Source organism: Asterias amurensis, chromosome 1 (assembly GCF_032118995.1).
Source record: "Asterias amurensis chromosome 1, ASM3211899v1".
NCBI lineage: Eukaryota > Metazoa > Echinodermata > Asteroidea > Forcipulatida > Asteriidae > Asterias > Asterias amurensis.
The window spans coordinates 7,979,156-7,999,129 of NC_092648.1; the positions used below are offsets into that span (position 1 = coordinate 7,979,156).

Consider the following 19,974-nt stretch of genomic DNA (forward strand, 5'->3'; position numbering starts at 1 on the left):
CTTGGAAACAAGTAATGGGATACTGTTGATTGTGTAAAACATTGTGAAAAACGGCTCCCTCTGAAGTACCATAGTTTATCGAGAAAGAAGTAATTTTCCACGAATTTGATTTTGAGACCTCAAAATTAGAATTTGAGGTCTTGAAATCAAGCATCTGAAAGCACACAACTTTGTGTGTCAAAGGTGTATTTTCTTTCATTATTATCTCGCAACTTTAAAACCAAATCGCAATATTCGATAATATCGTGATATCGCCCAAGCTTAGTGTCCTGTGTCTTTAACTATTAGGGGAGGAAATAAAGGAGTGGGAAGTGGACAAAGCTATATTCAAGTAGCCAATATAAAATTCACATTGTCTCCAAAATCAGTAAACACTACAGATGTTTCCTGGTCAGGAAACATTTTTCAACATAGTGTCAACTTCTAAATCGAGAAAACCATCGTGATTAGGAAACATTTTCCCTTATCAGGAATTTCTTTCCCTACACGCCAAATGTTCTTTAGAAAACTGTGCTCCTCAATGTCTTTGAAAATTCTAGATGTGATGACAACCCAGTGTGTATTTAGTGACCAAAACAAAATGTATTTCTCATTCCGAATCTCTGAATTTAAAGCCATTGTAAACAGTGTTGTCCAAGGCCCACACTTTGTACCACAACTTCTATATCAAATAACAAACATGTGAAAATTTAGGCTCAATCGGTCATCGGAGTCGGGAGAAAACAACGGAAAAACCCACCCTTGTTTCTGCGCGTTTCGCCGTGTCATGACATGTGTTTAACATAAATCCGTAATTCTTGTTACGAGAATTTATATTGTTTTGCTTTTTTCTCAAAAGTAAAGCATTTCATGGACTAATATTTCAAGAGAAGTCTTTCACCATTGCCTTCTGTAAACCCTGTAAGTTATTTGTAAATCTGTGAACTTTTTTAAAAATTTTTTACCGAAAGGGTCCAATGGCTTTAAAAAACAGGGTTTATTTAAAAATATGTAATTTTACTTGTGTATTATGAATGCTATTATTAGGCCAATATGTTGATTTTTCAACACAAAATTACAGCCCGGTAGCATTCTCTAATGGACCCTTCCCATGAAATATGCTAATAACATTCACGCATGCGTACAGACCCTGTTGGTTGGCAAACGCCATATGGTTGTGCAATAAGCAGAGGCGCAATTGCGTCTGCGTCACGCACCTATTAGCCGTGTACAAAACAGCGTGATACTCCCTCATTTCATCGGACTTGAAAGCAACAAATGCTTGAGGCATCTTCTTTATTATGTGGACCATTTATAAGTCTGAAATTTGGACCCTGATATTTTCATAAGTGAAAGCTACTATTTTGTTTATTTATACATTGAAATAAACTAAGAGGTACCTACATGTAGCAAGTTATTTTACACAATTTTGACAGCCCAGGCCTTTCAAATAAATCAAGGTAGAAGATTTTGAGTCCCTGACATCATCATTTTTGACAGACCTCAACAACCTGTTAGATAATTGAGGTATTTAAATGATAACAATTTGACGTCGGCATTTACTGCCGTTCGACAATCCATCGGACAGCTCCAGACGAAAAACCAAAACGTCTTTCAGATGATTTACAATGGAAATACTTTCTTCAGAATGCTAGTTTTTGGAAACTAAATCAACTTCCATTCAGGTACGATTGATGTGGATTGTGCGAAGGTAATAAAGTCTGGAACGTCATTTTGCAATTAAGTCCGTCCATTTTCTGGAACGTCATGCAAGTCTATCATTTTTTGGCGATCGTCACTTAAAATCTGTAAAAAATTACGTTCGAAACTGACAATTTTTACCAAAAAAAAAAAAAGTGGACGCTTGACAAAGTTTTTATTTTTGATAGATATTAGGTATGAGAGGCTGCAATAATCAGCGAAATTACAGTAGTCTTGTGCCAGAAAAAAAATAATTACAGACAATATTTACTTTGTTTCTCTGTCAACCTTATGCCCTCCTCTGTCAGGCTTATATTTTCTGTGTTTGGTGTTTTGTTGATGTTTTACTGATTTTATTTGAAAGTACATCTGTTGGACCTCATTATAGTAAACAATGAATGTTCCTTGTGATTTACTTCAGCTAGTTTTGAATTAGATATATATAACCACAGGTTTCACTGCTGCAGACTCTTCACTTTTAAAATGATCACAACACAATTAAAATTAACTGATCTATCCTTATGAACATTTTAATAAACCTTAATATGTATACAATTATTTGAAATATCTGAAAAGGTCAAAAATAATTTTTTGAAAAATGACATTTGAGGTTGTAAAATGGTCCATATTTCAAAGAAGATGCCTTGAGAAAGACCTTTTCTTAATAATAATGTCGAAACAACCTTATTTTAAAAACTAAATCAAAGCGTACAATTTGTTATACATTTTACTTTGTGCGCTGTGCCAATAACCTCGAAGGGATGATCCGCATGCCGCACACAGAGTGTAGGAATTTTGGAATTAGAAAGCGGGTGATATGACCATCTGACGGCCTTCACGTGCAATTTTCAAAACGGAAAAGAAAAAACCAAACCCCCCACATTTTTTGACCTTTTTGGATCATAAATCCCCAATGTGTAAATAATACTTTTTCCATTGAAAACCATTTTCATAGTTGGTGTACCTCAACATATGCATAAAATAACAAACCTGTGAAAATTTGAGCTCAATCGTACATCAAACTTCAAGATAATATTATGAAAGAAAAAACCCACCCTTGCCACATGAAGTTGTGTCATTCAGATGGTTGATTTCGTGACCTCGAGTTCAAAATCTGAGGTCTCAACATCAAATTTGTGGAAAATTACGTCTTTCTCGAAAACTATGGCACTTCAGAGGGCGCCGTTTCTCACAATGTTTTATACCCTCAACCTCTCCCCATTACTCGTAACCAACAAAGGTTTTATGCTAATAATTATGTGGAGTAATTACCAATAGTGTCCACCAATAGTGCCTTTAAAAGCGGATATCCGCTTTTTTTTTTATTGACCAGGGCGATTTTTTTATATCCGTTTTTTCATTTTGTAATTTTTTTTAAATATTTTTAAATATTTGTTACATTACTAGTGGGACGCCGCGCTTCGCGCGGCACCCCGCTAGATGATAATCATTTACACAAATATTTTGAAATGTAATGTGGGTAAGGGTGTTATACACCTCTCTTATTATTTATGCATGGCGTCATAATTCTAACACAAAATGAAGCTTTAGTGCACGTCCGCCACTAGTTGCATTGGCTGCGCCCGCCTCGTTTTGGGTTAGACGACGTGCCTTATGCATACTTCTAGAAACTACAAGGCTCCCTGTGAGCCTTATAGGGGTTTAATACTTTGGGCCTATGCGTTTTTCAAATCAGCGTTGATAGGTGAAACTGACCGTTAGCCAGCAATAACTAAAGTTTCTTTTGTACTACACTACCAAAACTTTCCCCCCACACTCAATATACATTCATAATGCTTGCATTTCCTTTTAAAAAAACATCGTCCAAAAATGACATTTTAACGTCCCACGATACATAGCGTTGCTACCGCACTATAAGTAAAGCGAGTTTCGTAACAATTTCTGACCGTTCATGTTAACGCTGCTCTATAGGAACAAACCTCTATAAAACCCATATCTCTGGAACCCTATATCGTAGAAACTAAATAAAAACAAAAAGTTGTCCTCGCTCCATAATTTTCTCTAATTTATTTCACTTTCAGTAAGTATGTCAAGTTATTTTTAGGGTTTCTTACGTCCAACAGTTTGGGTCAATAGACAAACTCCTAAAAATGTACCCCATTCAGCCGCATGAGGTCTCTTTTGTTAATATTATCTCCAGTAACCAACCCGACGGGCCGATTGCTAAATTAGGCTACAAAATGGATTTGGCAAAATGTACATTCCGAGACCTGACCGACACACTGCTCTAACCATTTTTGTGAATGGACTTCTTCAAAAAGAAACTTAACAACTTTGACGTACGTGTATGATAAGTTTCACAAACTTCCGTGATGGGGTAAACTCTGAAACTGCAACACTTTACCTTCATGAACAGACCCTATTCTAAAACGGTATTTATGTACTCATTTGAGATTACTGGCAAAAGATAGTGTCCATAGTTAAAAAACAGCACGATACGTTTTTCATCAATAATGCAATTTCTGTATGGAGATTTTTGTAAGTCCGAGGTCGCCACCCACTTTCAACCCAAAGTGGTCCCACGCGACCTCCTTCACCAAGCAACAGGTGGCCTGTCTCAAAACCAGACAACACACCACTCACAATACACTGACCAGAATGTAAGCAGAGGTCAGGCTCTTTGTGTAAGGCCCCCCCCCCCCCACCCCCAAAATGTTATTAATTGTAAAGTTCCCTTAGACACCTTCCAACCTATAGCCGGCCCTACTAAGCTTGGGCGATATCGATTTATTCTATTCAAGATAAATTGCCAACAATATATCGCGATATTCGATATAATGGCGATTAATTTAATTTGACATCTCAGGGTTCAAAATTAGCGGTCGCCCGATTGCAAAATGCGAGTTAAAATAGCGGCGGGCGACTGAAAACCATTTCTCACTAGCCCGCCGGCCGAGTCAAATAATTATTCCTTTTCACATATAAATGAGGGTTCAGTGGCAAAATCCCACAAAAAACTTCTACTAAAGCTTTTAAATTAGTAAGTTTGACAATTCTAGAAACTGGCTAGATTTAATTTTGTCGTGATCGGGACCGGAATTGCTGTCGTTCGTATCAGAAAACACATACAATCAATTGAAAACACGATGCACAAACCACATGGTGCAGAGTATCCTCATAGTACATGGTCGCCCACTGGTGGTACATCCATGCAGTATGCATAGCACATACACAACGCACACAGTCGTCCAAAGTCCATTCTGACCAAATCTCTGCACGCTGTGATTGGCCGTTGATGGCTGTTAACAAATTCCATATTCATTATGTTCTTGACTAGACTTCAATGCAGTACATGTTCATGAACGGAGTAAAGAATTGCCGAACGTTGTGCATAATGACTGCAGACTGTGCACAATGTACAGCCTTGGACAACCAATAACATGGACAACTTTTGCCAACAGAGGGTGTTACGGGGCAATTCATTAATTATTTCTCGATGTGCGTTGTTGACTGATCGTTGATTCATGAAGATTTTGTTGCAAACGGAGTTCAAAACATGTTCAAATCAACCGACCCCCTAACCACGAAGTCATTAAAGTTGTTGTTGATGGAAAAGGGATAGTTTAAGATATAAAATCCTCAAAAAAAGCAATTTTAAGGGCTTCACTTTCGTGTTTTTTTTTTTTTTTTTTTTTTTTTTTCGTTTTGAAAATTTTGTGTATAATTACATGTGGGCTAGTGAAAAAACCTGCGGGCGATCGAGAATTTCGGTTGACTCGCCCGGCGGGTGATTGAAAAAAAAAGTTAAGGAAAACCCCTGATTCATCAGTCTTCAAACTCCAAGTGAAAGTTGTAGAAGAGACAGTCATAGCATAAGAGAGGTGTTCTAATGACCTATTCTTGTTTTACTCCAAACCTATGGGGTGCAAGATGTCTCAGCTAGCAAATACATCGCGATATTTAATCGATATCGCGATATATCGATATTTCGATTAAAACCAAATCCATCCGATATCGAAATCGTTTCCAAATTAATATCGCGATATTCGATAATATCATGATATCGCCCAAGCTTAGGCCCTACCCAATGTTTCCAAATTATAAAGCTTCCGTTTGATCCCATCCTTGTCCATCATGATAATTCTCATGCCGTTTGGAAGTGAATGCTTTTTTAGAAATATTCTCCATTTAATCTTTTCAACAAATGAGTCGCCTGTCAGAAGGATTTCTATGAAGTCTGATAACAACATCGACTAGGGGTTGACACATGGTCGCCTATGAATCATCAATCTGTGAGTTACTTCATTCATTCAATGCAAATTTGTGAGATTGGTTTCGGTTTTGTCCTGGCACCCAGCCTCTTCGACCCTTTCGACCCTGCGCAGCAATGAATGAACCAATCCGGAGAACCATGCTTAGTACAACATGAAAGTAACCCGACCAAAAAGGGCTGATCAAATGGCGGGTGGGCGGGCAAGGGGCAATGAGTGAACCAATCCGGAGAACCATCTACGAAACACTGTCCAATGAGTCGCCTGTCAGAAAGATTTCTAGGAAGTCTGGTAACAGCATCGACCAGTGGTTGACACACGGTCGCTGCCCAAACTTCCTCCAATCAGATGACTTGTAAGAGGGGGTTTGGGTCAGGGTTTTGTAGACTTGCAACCCGACGTATGAAACCACACAAACGTATTGAATTCCACACACTTATCCGTATTGATTTCCACAAGGATGCCATGCCACTGGACCTTCTAATTTTCAATCCAAGATGGCGCGGGTTACGCTTGTAATAGTATAGATAAGCTTGCAATGCCTGAAAAAAGGCTTAGCAAGCCTTATATAACCTTGGCAACAATATTGAAAACTACACTAATGTGTGATAAGCCTTAGTTATTAGACTAATGGGGTTTCCTAATCCGACCAATGTAAATGCTTGACGCCGATCACTTGACGTTACGTGATCATTCTTACATCATGTAGTGTTTCAGCTCTTTTTTTTAAGGGTCCACTTATAGGCCTGCACTAAATAACGACTTAGTGAATGTGCTTAAGTGGAGGAATGATTTGCTAGTAACCTTCAATGCAAAGAAAACTAAACTTCTGTCTCTTTCTCATTCTAGAGATGATACATTTCCATCTATTCATATGGGTGCATTGACTTTGTATTTGCCTGAGGTAGCAGATTTTGCCTTTTATGTGGGACTTTGTATCTCCACCAATGCCAGTTGGGAGAGGAATATCTCAGGCATTGTAAAGTGTGCTTCCATGTGAGTTGGTTGTCTATATTGAGCTCGGAAGCTCTTACCTCCTGATGCTACTCTCTTATTTTTGTTCGTACTTTTAAGGTTCGAGTATTCTGCCCGAACACCTCTTTTTCACCCCGTTTTTATACCCCGCCGGCGAAGCCAGCCGAAGGGGCATATAGTGTTTGCCTTGTCCTTCCGTGTGTGTGTGTGTGTGTGTGGACATCATCCTTGTCCGAGCGATACATGTATCTCAAGAATTACTTGGCGTATCGACTCCAAACTTGGTTTGTGGATTGGTCATGGGATCCTCTTAAACCCTATTGGTTTTGGACCCCCTCAGATAAATATTGAGCTTGTTATGGCTGAAACAAAAGAAATGTTGTCCGAGCGATATCTCAAAAAGGACTTTACGTATCAACTTCAAACTTGGTTTGTGGATTGGTCATGGGATCCCCTAGAAGCCTCTTGATTTTGGACCCCCTCAGATAAATATTAAGCTTGTTATAGCTAAAACAAAAGAAATGTTTTCCGAGCAATATCTCAAGAAGGACTTGGCGTATCAACTCCAAACTTGGTTTGTGGATTGTTCATGGAATCCCCTAGAAGCCTGTTGATTTTGGACCCCCTCAGATAAATATTAAGCTTGTTATGGCTAAAACAAAAGAAATGTTGTCCGAGCGATATCTCAAGAAGGACTTGGGGTATCAACTCAAAACTTGGTTTGTGGATTGGTCATGGGATTCCTTAGAAGCCTATTGTTTTTGGACCCCCTCAAATATTAAGCTCATTTTGGCTAAAACTATAACTAAACAAGAATGGTGTGTTGACAACACAAATGCCCCGCTGAGATAGGAGTTGCTAAACCGAGTCCTTTTTTAGTTATGGTTTTAGCCAAAATGAGCCAAAAACAATAGACTCCATACATGTACATAAGCTCCACTACCACCAGTAGTCCAGCATTCTCCTGAAGACGTGCAGAATATACTGTTCGAGACCAAACCGGCTCTTTTCAGAGCCACCACTCCTTCAAAAGAGATTTTACTCATGGTTGTACCCGTAAGAAATTGTGCTAGATCGGCGGAATGTGTATTATCCAGAGTCAAGTGTAGTTTGATGGCGTGATCATGTGTCTTATGGTATTACAATTAAAGGTGCACTTTTTTAAAAGTTGTTCTCCGAACTACCTGTTTGATCAAGTTTTAATTTGTATGTTGGTAGACAGAAGTGTTTACTGTAGTCACTTCATAATGATGTCATAAGCTAAAAACCTTGCATTTATTCAATTTTGGAGATGTTACATTAAAAAATTAGATCATTTCACATGAAGTCACCTTACAAGTAGAGTTTTTAAGGCTTCGGTAAGAATTTCATCACATGTAGGTTGGAGTTCTTTGAGGGGCTCGTTTTGTTCCCGTGAAAGCTCATGTGTGCATTAACCCATGTTGATATAAAGCAAGTGTCTACACATTCTAGTAAGTTAAGTGCGCATGTACCTCTTACAAATGCATTCTTTATGGCTGTCACTGTCAGTGTTACATTCCGTATTAACCATCCAAACATTTCTCAAATGTTTTCCCTGTTAAGTTGAACTTCTGCAGTGCTGCACACTTTTCTTTGCAGCATAAATCAAACATGAAACTGAATGGATCGTTGAAACTCATCAGACAGTTGAACCTTAGTATCAAGATGGTACACGCACAGGGGATGACATCATAAAATAATGAAGTACAAAAAAATACTATTTTTACATTCAAAATGCAACAGTGTATTTGTACATTTCCGTTTAAACTTGTTTAGTAATTTTTTTAATTTGATTATTTTTTTTTGTTTTTTTTAGGCTGTAGAAGAAGCTTTTGTTCCTGTAATCAAAATGGTTTTCGATGAAATTGAGGTGAGTTTGTTTATAGATTGTGTGTAGCACTTGAGCTATTTATTGTCAAATTACCTTATAATATTGCAAATGAACTTTTTAGTAAAACCAAACAATACTAATAACTGTATAATTCTGAGATAGTACAACTATTGTGCAACTTCTTACCAGCCAAAATGACCTATGGTATAAATGTAAGAAATGTTAACTTGCCCCGAATATAAACTCTTTCGCAAAGGCTTAAATGACAGCAACATACAACATAAGCATATTGGTGTAATAGAAGCAGTCGATTAGAAGCAGAATTTGGTTTCTATTTGAAATTCATTTGTAGTACTGATAATAACTACATGTACAGCATTTATAAAGCACCATATGAAGGCCTATACCATGTATACCCAATAAATTGCTCAAAGGCGCTGTACATATAATGCTAAAAGGATAAGAAGTTTAAACAAATTAAACCAAGCAAAACTTTAGAAAAGTACAGAAGTTACAACTGCGTGAATCAATGTACATTGAAAACAATTGAAAAAGTCTAGTTATATTCAGCATTAAAAAGAAATTTTTTAAGATGTGATTTAAAACAGCCACGAAGTTCAGAATTGTTAAAGCCATTATACATTTTTGGTAAACAGTATTGTCCAAGCCCAGTCTTTGTGTATAACAAAATTTAGGCTCAATCGCTCATCCGAGTCGTCAGAAAATGTTGTTTCCGCACGTTTCGCCGTGTCATGACATGTGTTTAAAATAAATCCGTAATTCTCGCTACGGAGAATTGATATTGTTTTAATGTTTTCTCAAAAAGTAAAGCATTTCATGGAACAATATTTCAAGAGAAGTCTTTCACCATTGCCTTCTGTAAACATTGGAAATTATTTGTAAATCTGTGAACTTCTTTTTTGTTTTTTCCTGTACCGAAAGTGTATAATGGCTTTAAGTCTGCAGGAAGAATGTTCCATAGCTGTGGTGCCATCCTGGTAAAAAACTTCTCCTGCTCATTTATTTTTTGCTGCTGAGACTTGGAGGAGACATAATAATATTAAAAATGAGGAATTTGCTATTGATCTATTTCACCTGACGTCATCATCAGAAATTCTTGAATGCTGTACTGGTGGGCAATTTCACTTTGCGTTTTCATATATAACTGTATGCTGTGCGTTATGCAGTGAAGTGCGCATTTTAGGTGGCGCGGTGATAATACACGTAAACCTAACTTGCCCACCAACGCGATGAATTGCATGCAGTGCCAACACATCATAGTGATGCTTGGTGCAAGCTAAAAACATGCCCTCAAAGTTGAAACAATACCTGATTTTTTTCACGTTGCTCCTTTAGATTCGTTATGTCTTTCATGTACCTTCTTCGACTTCCCCACTAGCTGGAAAAATTATTTGGATGGCGTAATGTTTTAGAAAAGAACTTTTCTCTTCATGACAAAATGTGTAGTGTATTCCGGATTCTCGAAGCACGACGGCTCGAAGTGTTTGCCGCAAAGCGCTGTAAAAGACGTCGGACTGGACAACTTGGCAAACTGACACCATATTTAGTTGCATCCAGTAACACCTGGTCGACATTGCCGGAAAAATTAAAGAAAAAAACTTTTTCAAAACGTACAAACTCACGACTAGGACTAGAATGTACTTGCACGTACATGTTTTCGATTTTCGATTGAGGCAAAGTCTTCCTCGATTGACGTCACAAAAGGGGTAGGCGGAGTCACCCCCTACACAACTTTATTAAATTCTGTTAACATACAAATCGTCAGAAACAATTACTCAAAAAAATATTTTATTGTTCAGGAACATATACTCTAATGTTTGAAGGAAAAAATCTATTTCCAGGTGCCTTTAATAAATGTAAATCGTCTGATTCCAGAGATTACAAATTTGGAAGTTGGCCGATTGACACATTTGTGTGACATGATCACCAAGATTGCCGGTTAGATGAAAAGTAAATCCTAGGTTACGGACACGGTTTGATAAGGGTGTTGCCAAGGCTGATACTGATGTCTTTTACTTGTTGCAGTGAGAGATGATGTGGGGAGGCTGTAATGATTTTTTCCTTCACTAAGCTTGAGTTTGTTGACTGTCATCCACTTATTGATCTTAGATACACAATTTGACTGCCAGTTAAGGGTTGTCAGAATATCGTTGGTGTATAACAGTATATATGGGGTTGAATGGTAAGTAGATCTGGATATCATCCGCATACAGTATAAGTGTTATATAAAATTTCATTGATGAACAATATCATTGATCGGCTTAATAATATACATGGTGAAAAACAAGGGGCTGAAGACTGAGCCCTGAGGAAGACCTAACTTGAGGTAGTGAGCACTAGAGGATTTCCCATGAGAGATGTGTCAGAAGACGACCAAAGTGATCAGGCAGTTTTCAGAAAAGTCTGCCATCCTTCCACATAGAGTAGATCTTGCCATAGTTTTCTGGTTCATTACGTCCAACTTCACACCTTTTTGGTCCATTGGAGGGGAAACGGATGGGTACAACTGCAATGGATTCGGGATTGTTGTCATTTTAGAGCAGAAAGTTCACTTGCAGAAGGATTTGTCCAAGCGGAATTTATGACAGTCACTTACTTTAAACCAGGGTTCTTTCTATTCTTTACTGACGAGTACCTAGACTTCTTTCTTTGTAGCACCATTGATAAGGGACATGTTATAACAATTGGCATTTGTACCTACCTGATCATAATAAATTAATGTATAGCTTGAAATAGCATAGAAAAGATCATTAAATGGACACACTGGCTGAATTAGGCTAATTGGGCTAGAAAATAGACTAAGATATGACTTGAAAGATCTTCCAGGAATGGAGAGGAACAGTCGCTAAAAAAAAATCATCAAACTTAGCAGTTTTCGGAGCAAAAAAAAAGAAGAAGAAAAAAAGGAGAGTCGCGTGACAGTTAGAACCTGTGGTTCTAATAATCACTAAATCTTCCGAGTTAGGGCACTTCCAGCTGTAAAAAAGCTAATTATTCACGAGTATATGACACAAAAGACTACCGGTATTCAGATTATGGATACAAATCGTAAATAATGGTCAAAAATCAAACGTAAGATAAGCTTTCAGAGTGTCTGTGTGACGGAAGATTGTTGTATGGCCCAACAGCGTGGAGCAATCGGAACACACGCCCTTGCGACTACTTTTATAGTACGTAGTCATAGCAGCATGATAAACCGTGTGAGTTGGATGGCGGTAGTCGCGACTTGACTAAGCAATAAAAAGTTACAATTTCCCATGAGTTGTTCCAAAAGATATGGTTACATTCCAAGCTACTCAGCTACGCTTACATTCCAAGATACGCTCACGTTCCTTCAATTTGTGTTATAATTCCATCAAAAGTTACGCTTTCAATCCCGAGTCAAGCTTAGTCTTGGCCCAAGACTATAGTGCTCAATATTGGATAGTTAACTACGCGCAGTTGTAAAACGCTACAGCGTGCCCTCTACGGTATGTTTTAATTTACTGGCGTACTTGAAACCTAGACTATACTGGCAAGCTACTACACCCTTGGGTATCTTGCAGCGCTGTGTTAACTTTTTCATTGTTTTCTGCTTCAGCACTCCGAAGGAACCGATCGAACCAATCAGCATGCGATCGTTGTAATAAATTAACATAATGTATTCTGTGACCCAGGGTCATTCATGTTATGAATTCACGACATTGGCAGCTCTATGTTTGTCGTGGAGGAAGGAAACCATCCTTGTTTTGTTATCTTACACTTCCTGTTCAGCGCTTAGACACCATGTATTAAGCGCTATATAACTGCATGTTATTAAGTATTAAGGAAGAATCGTTGGAAAATAGGAATAATGTTCGCGATTGTGAATGCTAAAGATGAAAAACTTTTAAAAGCCGAAGTTATAGATCTGCTATCACGATCTGCTATCTCGTTGGCAATGGATTAATGACTATGTCAAAATAAACCAGCTAGTGCCCTCGCTGCTGATAGTGATGGTCTGTGTTGCGATGAATAAATTTGTGAGATCTTCGTGCATTGTCGTGTGCTGCATGCAGTTGGACTGTGCGTCTTGGGGTGTGTACAATTGGATTTTCTCTCCATGGACCATGATGTACAATACAATTAATTTACCATGGATGGTTTCCTTCCTCCATGAATAAAAAACTAGTGCAATACCATGGTACAACCAAACGTTTTCAACTGACGCAAGTTATTGTGTACCTGTCACAAAGTGTTGAGTGGAGAGAATTTGGTTTACATTGATCAAATCTGTATAGAAAACTTATTTAAGTAGTCATAATGTTTGTGAATACTTAATGTTATGTAGGCCTCCTTCTTCCAGCTATTTTATCATGCGAAGCAAACTTTCTTGTGTCACATTAGTGGAAGGGCAGCTCGTAAAGTTATTGCCTCACCAAAATCCACTTCCTATTCACATTCAAAGGAAGTTCGAGCCTAGTAGAGATACATTATCTCCTACATGTACATGTACCTATGTACCTAGAACTATGAGGTTTGTTTGGCCATGGTTTGGCTATCGTCTCCATGATAGCAGAGACGATAGCGGAACGAACATAGTTCATAGTTCATAGGAGCCCACAAGAGTATGAACCCAGCCTTATGCAAGGTTGGATTTGCCTGACTAGAGTAACCATGGAGTAACCAACACTTCAATGCACACAATTGCATACACACATATCCCTTGATTTGAAAATGGCTCATAGGCTGATTTTTTTTTTAAAAAATAACTGATACTTTTCTTTGTGTACAAGCACCGTTTAACCCTTAGCGCGCTACGAGGCTGTACACACAGTGTTCCCCTGGTGCTGAATTTCCTGTGTGGCGCTACTAAAATGCACATACATGTATATTTTTCCTCAAGACCTTTACTCTGTAAAGAAAGTGTTTTGGGCTAAATTACAAAATAAGTTTTATACTGAGTATTTTATTCCCCATCCAATGCAGTAAACATTATGTTTTTTGGATAAAGAATAATTGAGATACGCTTCTTTCATTACCACTATTCTATCACCGGCCGCCAAGCCTAGTTGCTGTCGATTTTTATCGGGGCCATCGTCCGATCCAGACCCATCGCTGCTGCCATCCGACCCATCACCGTGTTCATGTACATCGTTATCGTTGACACATACACAGTACACGTACACAGTACACATACAGCATTCTCAACATATCAGAATCTCTTGAAAAAGCTCTTCAAAGTATGATTCTCCGGAGTCTGATTCCTGAAAATTTTCCAGGAATGCCGCATGGATGTCCAATGTGTCCGCATTTTGTCTTAGCGTACAGCTTTTTGATCGGAAATTGTGAGAATATTTGGGACAAAAGATCGTTTTTTTTCAAGATGAAATATCGTTGCATACATGTACAACTAGATATACATGCAGCTGGAGGGGGGTCAGGTCCAATAGTTTCCCAGAGTTTCTCATCTATTTACTTGCAGTACTGCTGGGCGACTGGAGTCGCCGACAGCGCGCAGGAAATAAACACGCTCGGCGACTGAGGTCACCGATAGCGTGCAAAAGGTTTAACACTTGATTGCAATTATTGTAATCTTGATGGTTTATGATTACTAATTATAATCATAAAACAAATGTACATATTTTACATATTTTAAGCTTGATGCAGAAAGAGTTTAGCACAAAGAGACCCCTTATGTTCAGTCAACCTATGCTATGATTTGTATTTATGTCATTCTTCTGGAAATAATGGAACATCATATCAACTGTCAATCAAGAAAGACATACGTGAAGAACTTGCTACATAGTTCCACCAAAGTATCACAGTTTATTGTTAACATGTACATGTATCATACCAATCAGAGATTTACTTTAAGGATGAGTTTACATAGCTTTTTCTGAGGGAGTTGTGCAACCAATGCTTTTGGACTGGTGTTGATGTTTGTCATATTTTGAATAATAATAATAATAACAAGTTCTTATATAGCGCATTTCACAATAAACCGTATCAATGCGCTTTACATTAGTCCCCTGGTCATTGGGCCAATAAACATCCCTTTAATCTTTCTCAGCTCCCATTTAGGGAGTATACAGCCCCGAGCTGCCGTGGCGCTCCGAAAGCTTTTCATTCACAATATCAACCTCTACCCTCGCAGGTACCCATTTATACCCCTGGGTGAAGAGAAGCAATTATAGTAAAGTATCTTGCTCAAGGACACAAGTGTCACGACCGAGATTCGAACCCACACTCCGGTGAATAGACTGTGCAAGTCTCGCGCGCGCCGGAGCGAGAAAACACGACAACTGAATAACTTATTTTTTTTTATGAATCAAATCTTCGCTTAAATTTTTGTATTAATGCCGAATCTGAACAACATAAATACCCATTAGAGCTTGTTTAAATTAGTTTGAGCTTTTTAAACAAATACACAATTATCGGTTAAAGTCTATGTATAGACAATAAACTCTGGGACAAGGATGTTTGTTTGATCTTAAATGTTTTGAAACCCCTTTTGTAAATCTACGCCCAAATGTGAAACTACGGAAAGCTGGTTTATACGCGGACGCACGATGGTCCGCAAGGGCGTTAGATAAACGTGTGACGCAGTTTAAAGAGGAAGCCGACGCCTACGCGACCAATGAAAAGGCTTTCAACCCCGCGCAACCAAAACAAGTGTCTGTGTAAGTTTCGTGATCGGAGATGGGCACAAATTCTTAATTTTTTACAAATAACCTGACCTGAGGTCAAGTTTTAATATCAGTTTTTCTTCGTTATTATGTTGACTTTATTTTTACTTTTACATATGTTGTTAATTAGTATTACATTTTTAACAACATATGTCATTTTTATGGTTATGAACTATATTAAACTAAAGTAATGGACGAAACAAAATCTCCCCAACGTAAAACTCCATAAGGTTGGGACCACAATGGTCCCGAAAGTTCAAATCTGCGCGAGACTTGCACAGTCTATTAGCACCAGAACTTGAATTCGATGCTCATAACCACTCGGCCGCGACACTCTATAACACCAAGTGAACACCAAGTGAAATGGATGAAAGTAGAAGGGTTGGGCGAGATGAGCAACATCTATGGTCTTTCAATTGCCATAAACTATCTAAGACACAGAATTAGATGAAAACTGCATTGCACCCAACAATGTAGAAGAGCTGTCGTAAGCTCAGCCGCTCACAAAAGTACTATGTGATAACTGTGCACTTAAAATGCTGCTGTGGGACAGCCTGTGATGAGCGACTAGTGGTACGCACTGCGACTGATGTCAAAATCATGACTACTTATTGCTAATAGTCGAGTTCGCAGTAAATCGAGCCACCACAACTACAAAAACAGTTGCGACTTCCTGCTTGCTGAATCAATTGTGTCGCTCACAGTCACGACTATTCACGACAACATAATTTACCTATCAAACACAACCAAACTGAGACATCAGTAGGCCTCGGCGACTAGTGAAATTTATTACTCAACTCGTCGCATCTCAAATAGTCATGACTACGACACTAGTCGCAACTAATCTTTAATTCCCGAGAGGCAATGCAGCATGTTGTGTGCCGCAGGGGCAATATGGTAAATTTTGTGCTGAAAGGATTGTGTCACTGATGTCTGATTTTGTTCTTAAGTAAATTATGTTGCCATGAATAGTCGTGAGCGATACAATCGGTTCACCAAACAGGAAGTTGTGACTATTTTTGTAGTAGGCGTGCCATAGTGGGGCGGCATAGCTAACCTATCGTGCATTTTGTGATAAAAGCATCAAATTTGGCACAGATGTAGAGAATAGTATTCTGAACAAAACTGGATATTGGGCCATCGCAAATTCCGTCCCTAGGGGCCGTGGCGGCCATTTTGAAAAATGGCCGCCAAATACTACTGTTTTATGGGCATATTGGCTTAGAAATCAACACCAGAATTTACAAATGTCATTAATAGGCACTTATCATCTTCTGAAATGATTGTGTAATAATTTAAGCAATGTTCAAATCATATTAAAGGGGCATTTTGCATCTTAAAGGAGCATTTGGCCACTTTTCACCAAAAAAAGACCGCCAAATACCCGTTTTAGGGGCATGTTTGCATACAAATCAACACCAGCATTTACTAATGTCATTAAAAGGTACTTAATTTAAGCAATGTTAAAATCATATTAAAGGGGTATGTTGCATATTAAAGGGGGGTATTTAGCAACTTGTCCTCAAATTCTTCCATTTTGCAATCGTCTTTTTCACATAATAAAAACACAGCAAAATAAAAAACTAAGAAAAAAGCTCTGGAATGATAAACCTATCCTTTTTATCCAATTAAATTAAAAATTGCAAAAATTGTTAAATATTAACACCCCTTTAACTCATAAGTTATGTTAAGATCAGTACAATAATATTATGATTGTTTCTCAAGAACCTAAAAAATGGTTCACTAGTCATTATCAACTAAAAATTTCGATGTCGGGATTGCTGTACTATTATTCGGCCATAGGGGCTCACAACCATGATGGAAATATTGAAGCTACGATCTCCCATTGTGGTCAGTTCAAATCAACTTGTCAGCAAGGCCCCTTCTCATTCCACACACACGTCTATGCATTAAAATGCAGATATGATGCATGTGCACTTTTCTCCACACAACCTTGTGTTGCAGGTACATCTTACGAGTTCATAGCAGGCTTGAGACGCATCTGGTAGTGTTTTCCAATACGGTTCAAACAGACCATCATCTGTCTCAGTCCAGCCCCATCTGGTGAAAGGAAGTGCTGGATTGAGAAGCATGAGACAGGAATCTAAAGAGCTCTGTCTTGATGCTGTCTACACGAAGACGTTCTTGCAAATTCTTGGTATGGCAGTTTCTGCAACTGCACGTCTGCGTATGCCCTTCTCACTCTTTGCTCTAGCTGTACCTATCAGGAAATTGTCAATATATGCGATACCAGATCGACGCGTGACGCTTTATGAAACTGTGAGGTAAATGTTTGGAATGAAGGTATTGTTTGTATATTTCTCAAAGTCCTTAATAGCTGCAGCAGGCCTTATCATCAGTATGATAACTGATCCATCAAGAACTACGTTGCTAGTCATAGGAGCCTCAGAGTGTTCCTCACTAAATTGTTCCAAGCACACAAGAAGATCACTTTTGGTACAAAGATACAGGTTTCTGCCACCATAGAGTGCTGGGGAAATGCTTGGTTCTCGTGTCAACAAAATTCTTCCAGGTTTCCGTATCTATTCTGACAGTCAATATAGAGCAACTGAGCGAGAAGAGTGCCAGGTCAGATTTTAGTGAAGTTATCTGCTACTTTCCGTTCATGGTGGTTGGTTTAGTAGAGCATTTAAACAGCTTCAGCTTACTGGATGGATCACATCGTTGAAGGTTTGACCTTTCCATGAGACATTCTCTGATGAAACCTTTGAACTGTTCTTAACCATTTTCTTAGCATGTTGCACACTCTGAACATGATCTGCAATCTCTTACTAGGAGGTCAGTGCTCCATTCTCGAGTCAAAGCCGATATCACAGAGACAGGTGTGGATGGCACACGATGCCAAGAGAAGGGAGTTTGCAGCGGATCTACAGAGTGGTGAGGATATTTAAGATTGCCAAGCAGATGGCAAGGAGCGGCAGGATGTGACTGGTGCGAACGGTGTCAATAATGACGATTGTAGCATGGTGACGGATAGTGACCTTCACTATCCGTCACCAGCAGGTGTTGAGAAAATACACGGAGCGGTTGCTCAATGTGGAGAATGAGTGAGACAGGGAGGTGGAAAGTGGAGTGTGGAGGGTCCTTTTTGCCTCCTCTGAAGCTCACCAAATCTGGGAAGGCCGCTGGTCTATCCGGAGTGTCATGGTTGGCGAGAAGTTGAAGGCCTCTACAGGTGTCAGCTTACAGTGGTTGACGGCATTTTGGCAGAATGACACATTCCCACAGATTTGCAGAACAACATCTTGGTTCCCCTGTTCATGGCGAGGGTGACCCTTTGGAGTGTGGCTCTTTCAGAGCAATCAAGATCCTGGATTAGGCGATGAATGTGTGGGAGAGAGTACTTGAGGTATGGCTGAAGAAGCAGGTGGAGATTGATGAGATGCAGTTTGGCTTTATGCCGGGAGAGGAGTTACTGATACCATTGTCATTGCCATGCAGGAACAATTTCTGGCCAGGAATAAGACGCTATACCTCAGATTTGTTTATCTTGAGAAGGCTTTTGACTGGGTACCAAGGAAGCGGGTTGGGAAGGAATGGCTGACAAGAGCTGTGATGATGTTGTGCTTTGGTGCTAGTACGGTGGCGAGGACAGGCACAGGGGATAGTTAAGGTGAAGGTTGTTGTATATCAGGGCTCGGTACTGAGCCCCCTGGTGCTTGCTACTGTTTAGATGTGGTGTCACAAAGACGTGAGGCGAGTTGCCTGGGACATGGCGGACGACCTGGTTCTTATAGCAGAGACAAGAGAGCAGTTACAGGCAAAGATGGCAACATGGAGAGATTTTCTGGAAACAAAGGGTCTGAAGATCAGTGCTGGGAAGACCAAGGTGAGGGTTAGTCAAGTCAGGGATGGGTCAATGACAAGCTCTGGTGTATGGCCTTGTGGTGTGTGTGGGAAGGGTGGCGTGATGGTAGTCTTCATGCTGCCAGCGTCACGTTCTCCTGTAAGAGATGTCGGGGTGATAGTTCACAGCGTGAGGAAGAGAGAAGCGGATCCAGAGGTCTGCAGCGACATGTACGAGCTAACTGGGTGACATGCTGGGTGCAGCATTGACATCACGCATGAGGAGTGGATGGAAAAAAAAATTGACACCAACGACGCAGCCCCTGAAGATGATGGGCCAGGTAAGACACGACCTGTGACTGAAGCTTCATGGTGTACGGCTGCGAAACATGGCCCACGGGGGTGGGGCACATCCAGCAGATGGAACGAGCAGAGGTGAGAATTATCAGGTGGATGTGTGGGGCGTCTCTGGCTGACAGGCTGTCAAGTGAGGAACTGAGGAGGAGAGTCAGCATCGGGATCAGCATCGTATTGGGGAGGCACAGGCTGAGGTGATTTGGCCGTTTGGAGAGATAGGAAGATGCAAACTGGGTCATGAGGTGTATCAGAATAATTGAGGGTGGGCCCACTTCAGTTTGCCGACCAGTAAGACGTGGCAGAGCTCTGTGTCAAATGACATGGAACTAACTGCTTGACACCTCTATCTGCTTGTACAAAGTGTGTAGTTACTTATTGATAGTTGCCAACAACTTTGCAGACC

The 19,974-nt window shown here is 39.5% G+C and overlaps 1 protein-coding gene across 2 annotated transcripts in view; it reads left to right on the forward strand.

Annotated features, from left to right (window-relative positions):
- Nucleotides 1-19,974, forward strand: part of LOC139944585 (poly(A) polymerase beta-like) — a 161,176-nt gene that overhangs the window by 55,956 nt on the left and 85,246 nt on the right. For both annotated transcript variants that reach the window (XM_071941640.1, XM_071941647.1), the window contains one exon: nt 8,725-8,778. In XM_071941640.1, the coding sequence (XP_071797741.1) occupies nt 8,725-8,778 (54 nt within the window). The remainder of the gene's footprint in view (nt 1-8,724; nt 8,779-19,974) is intronic.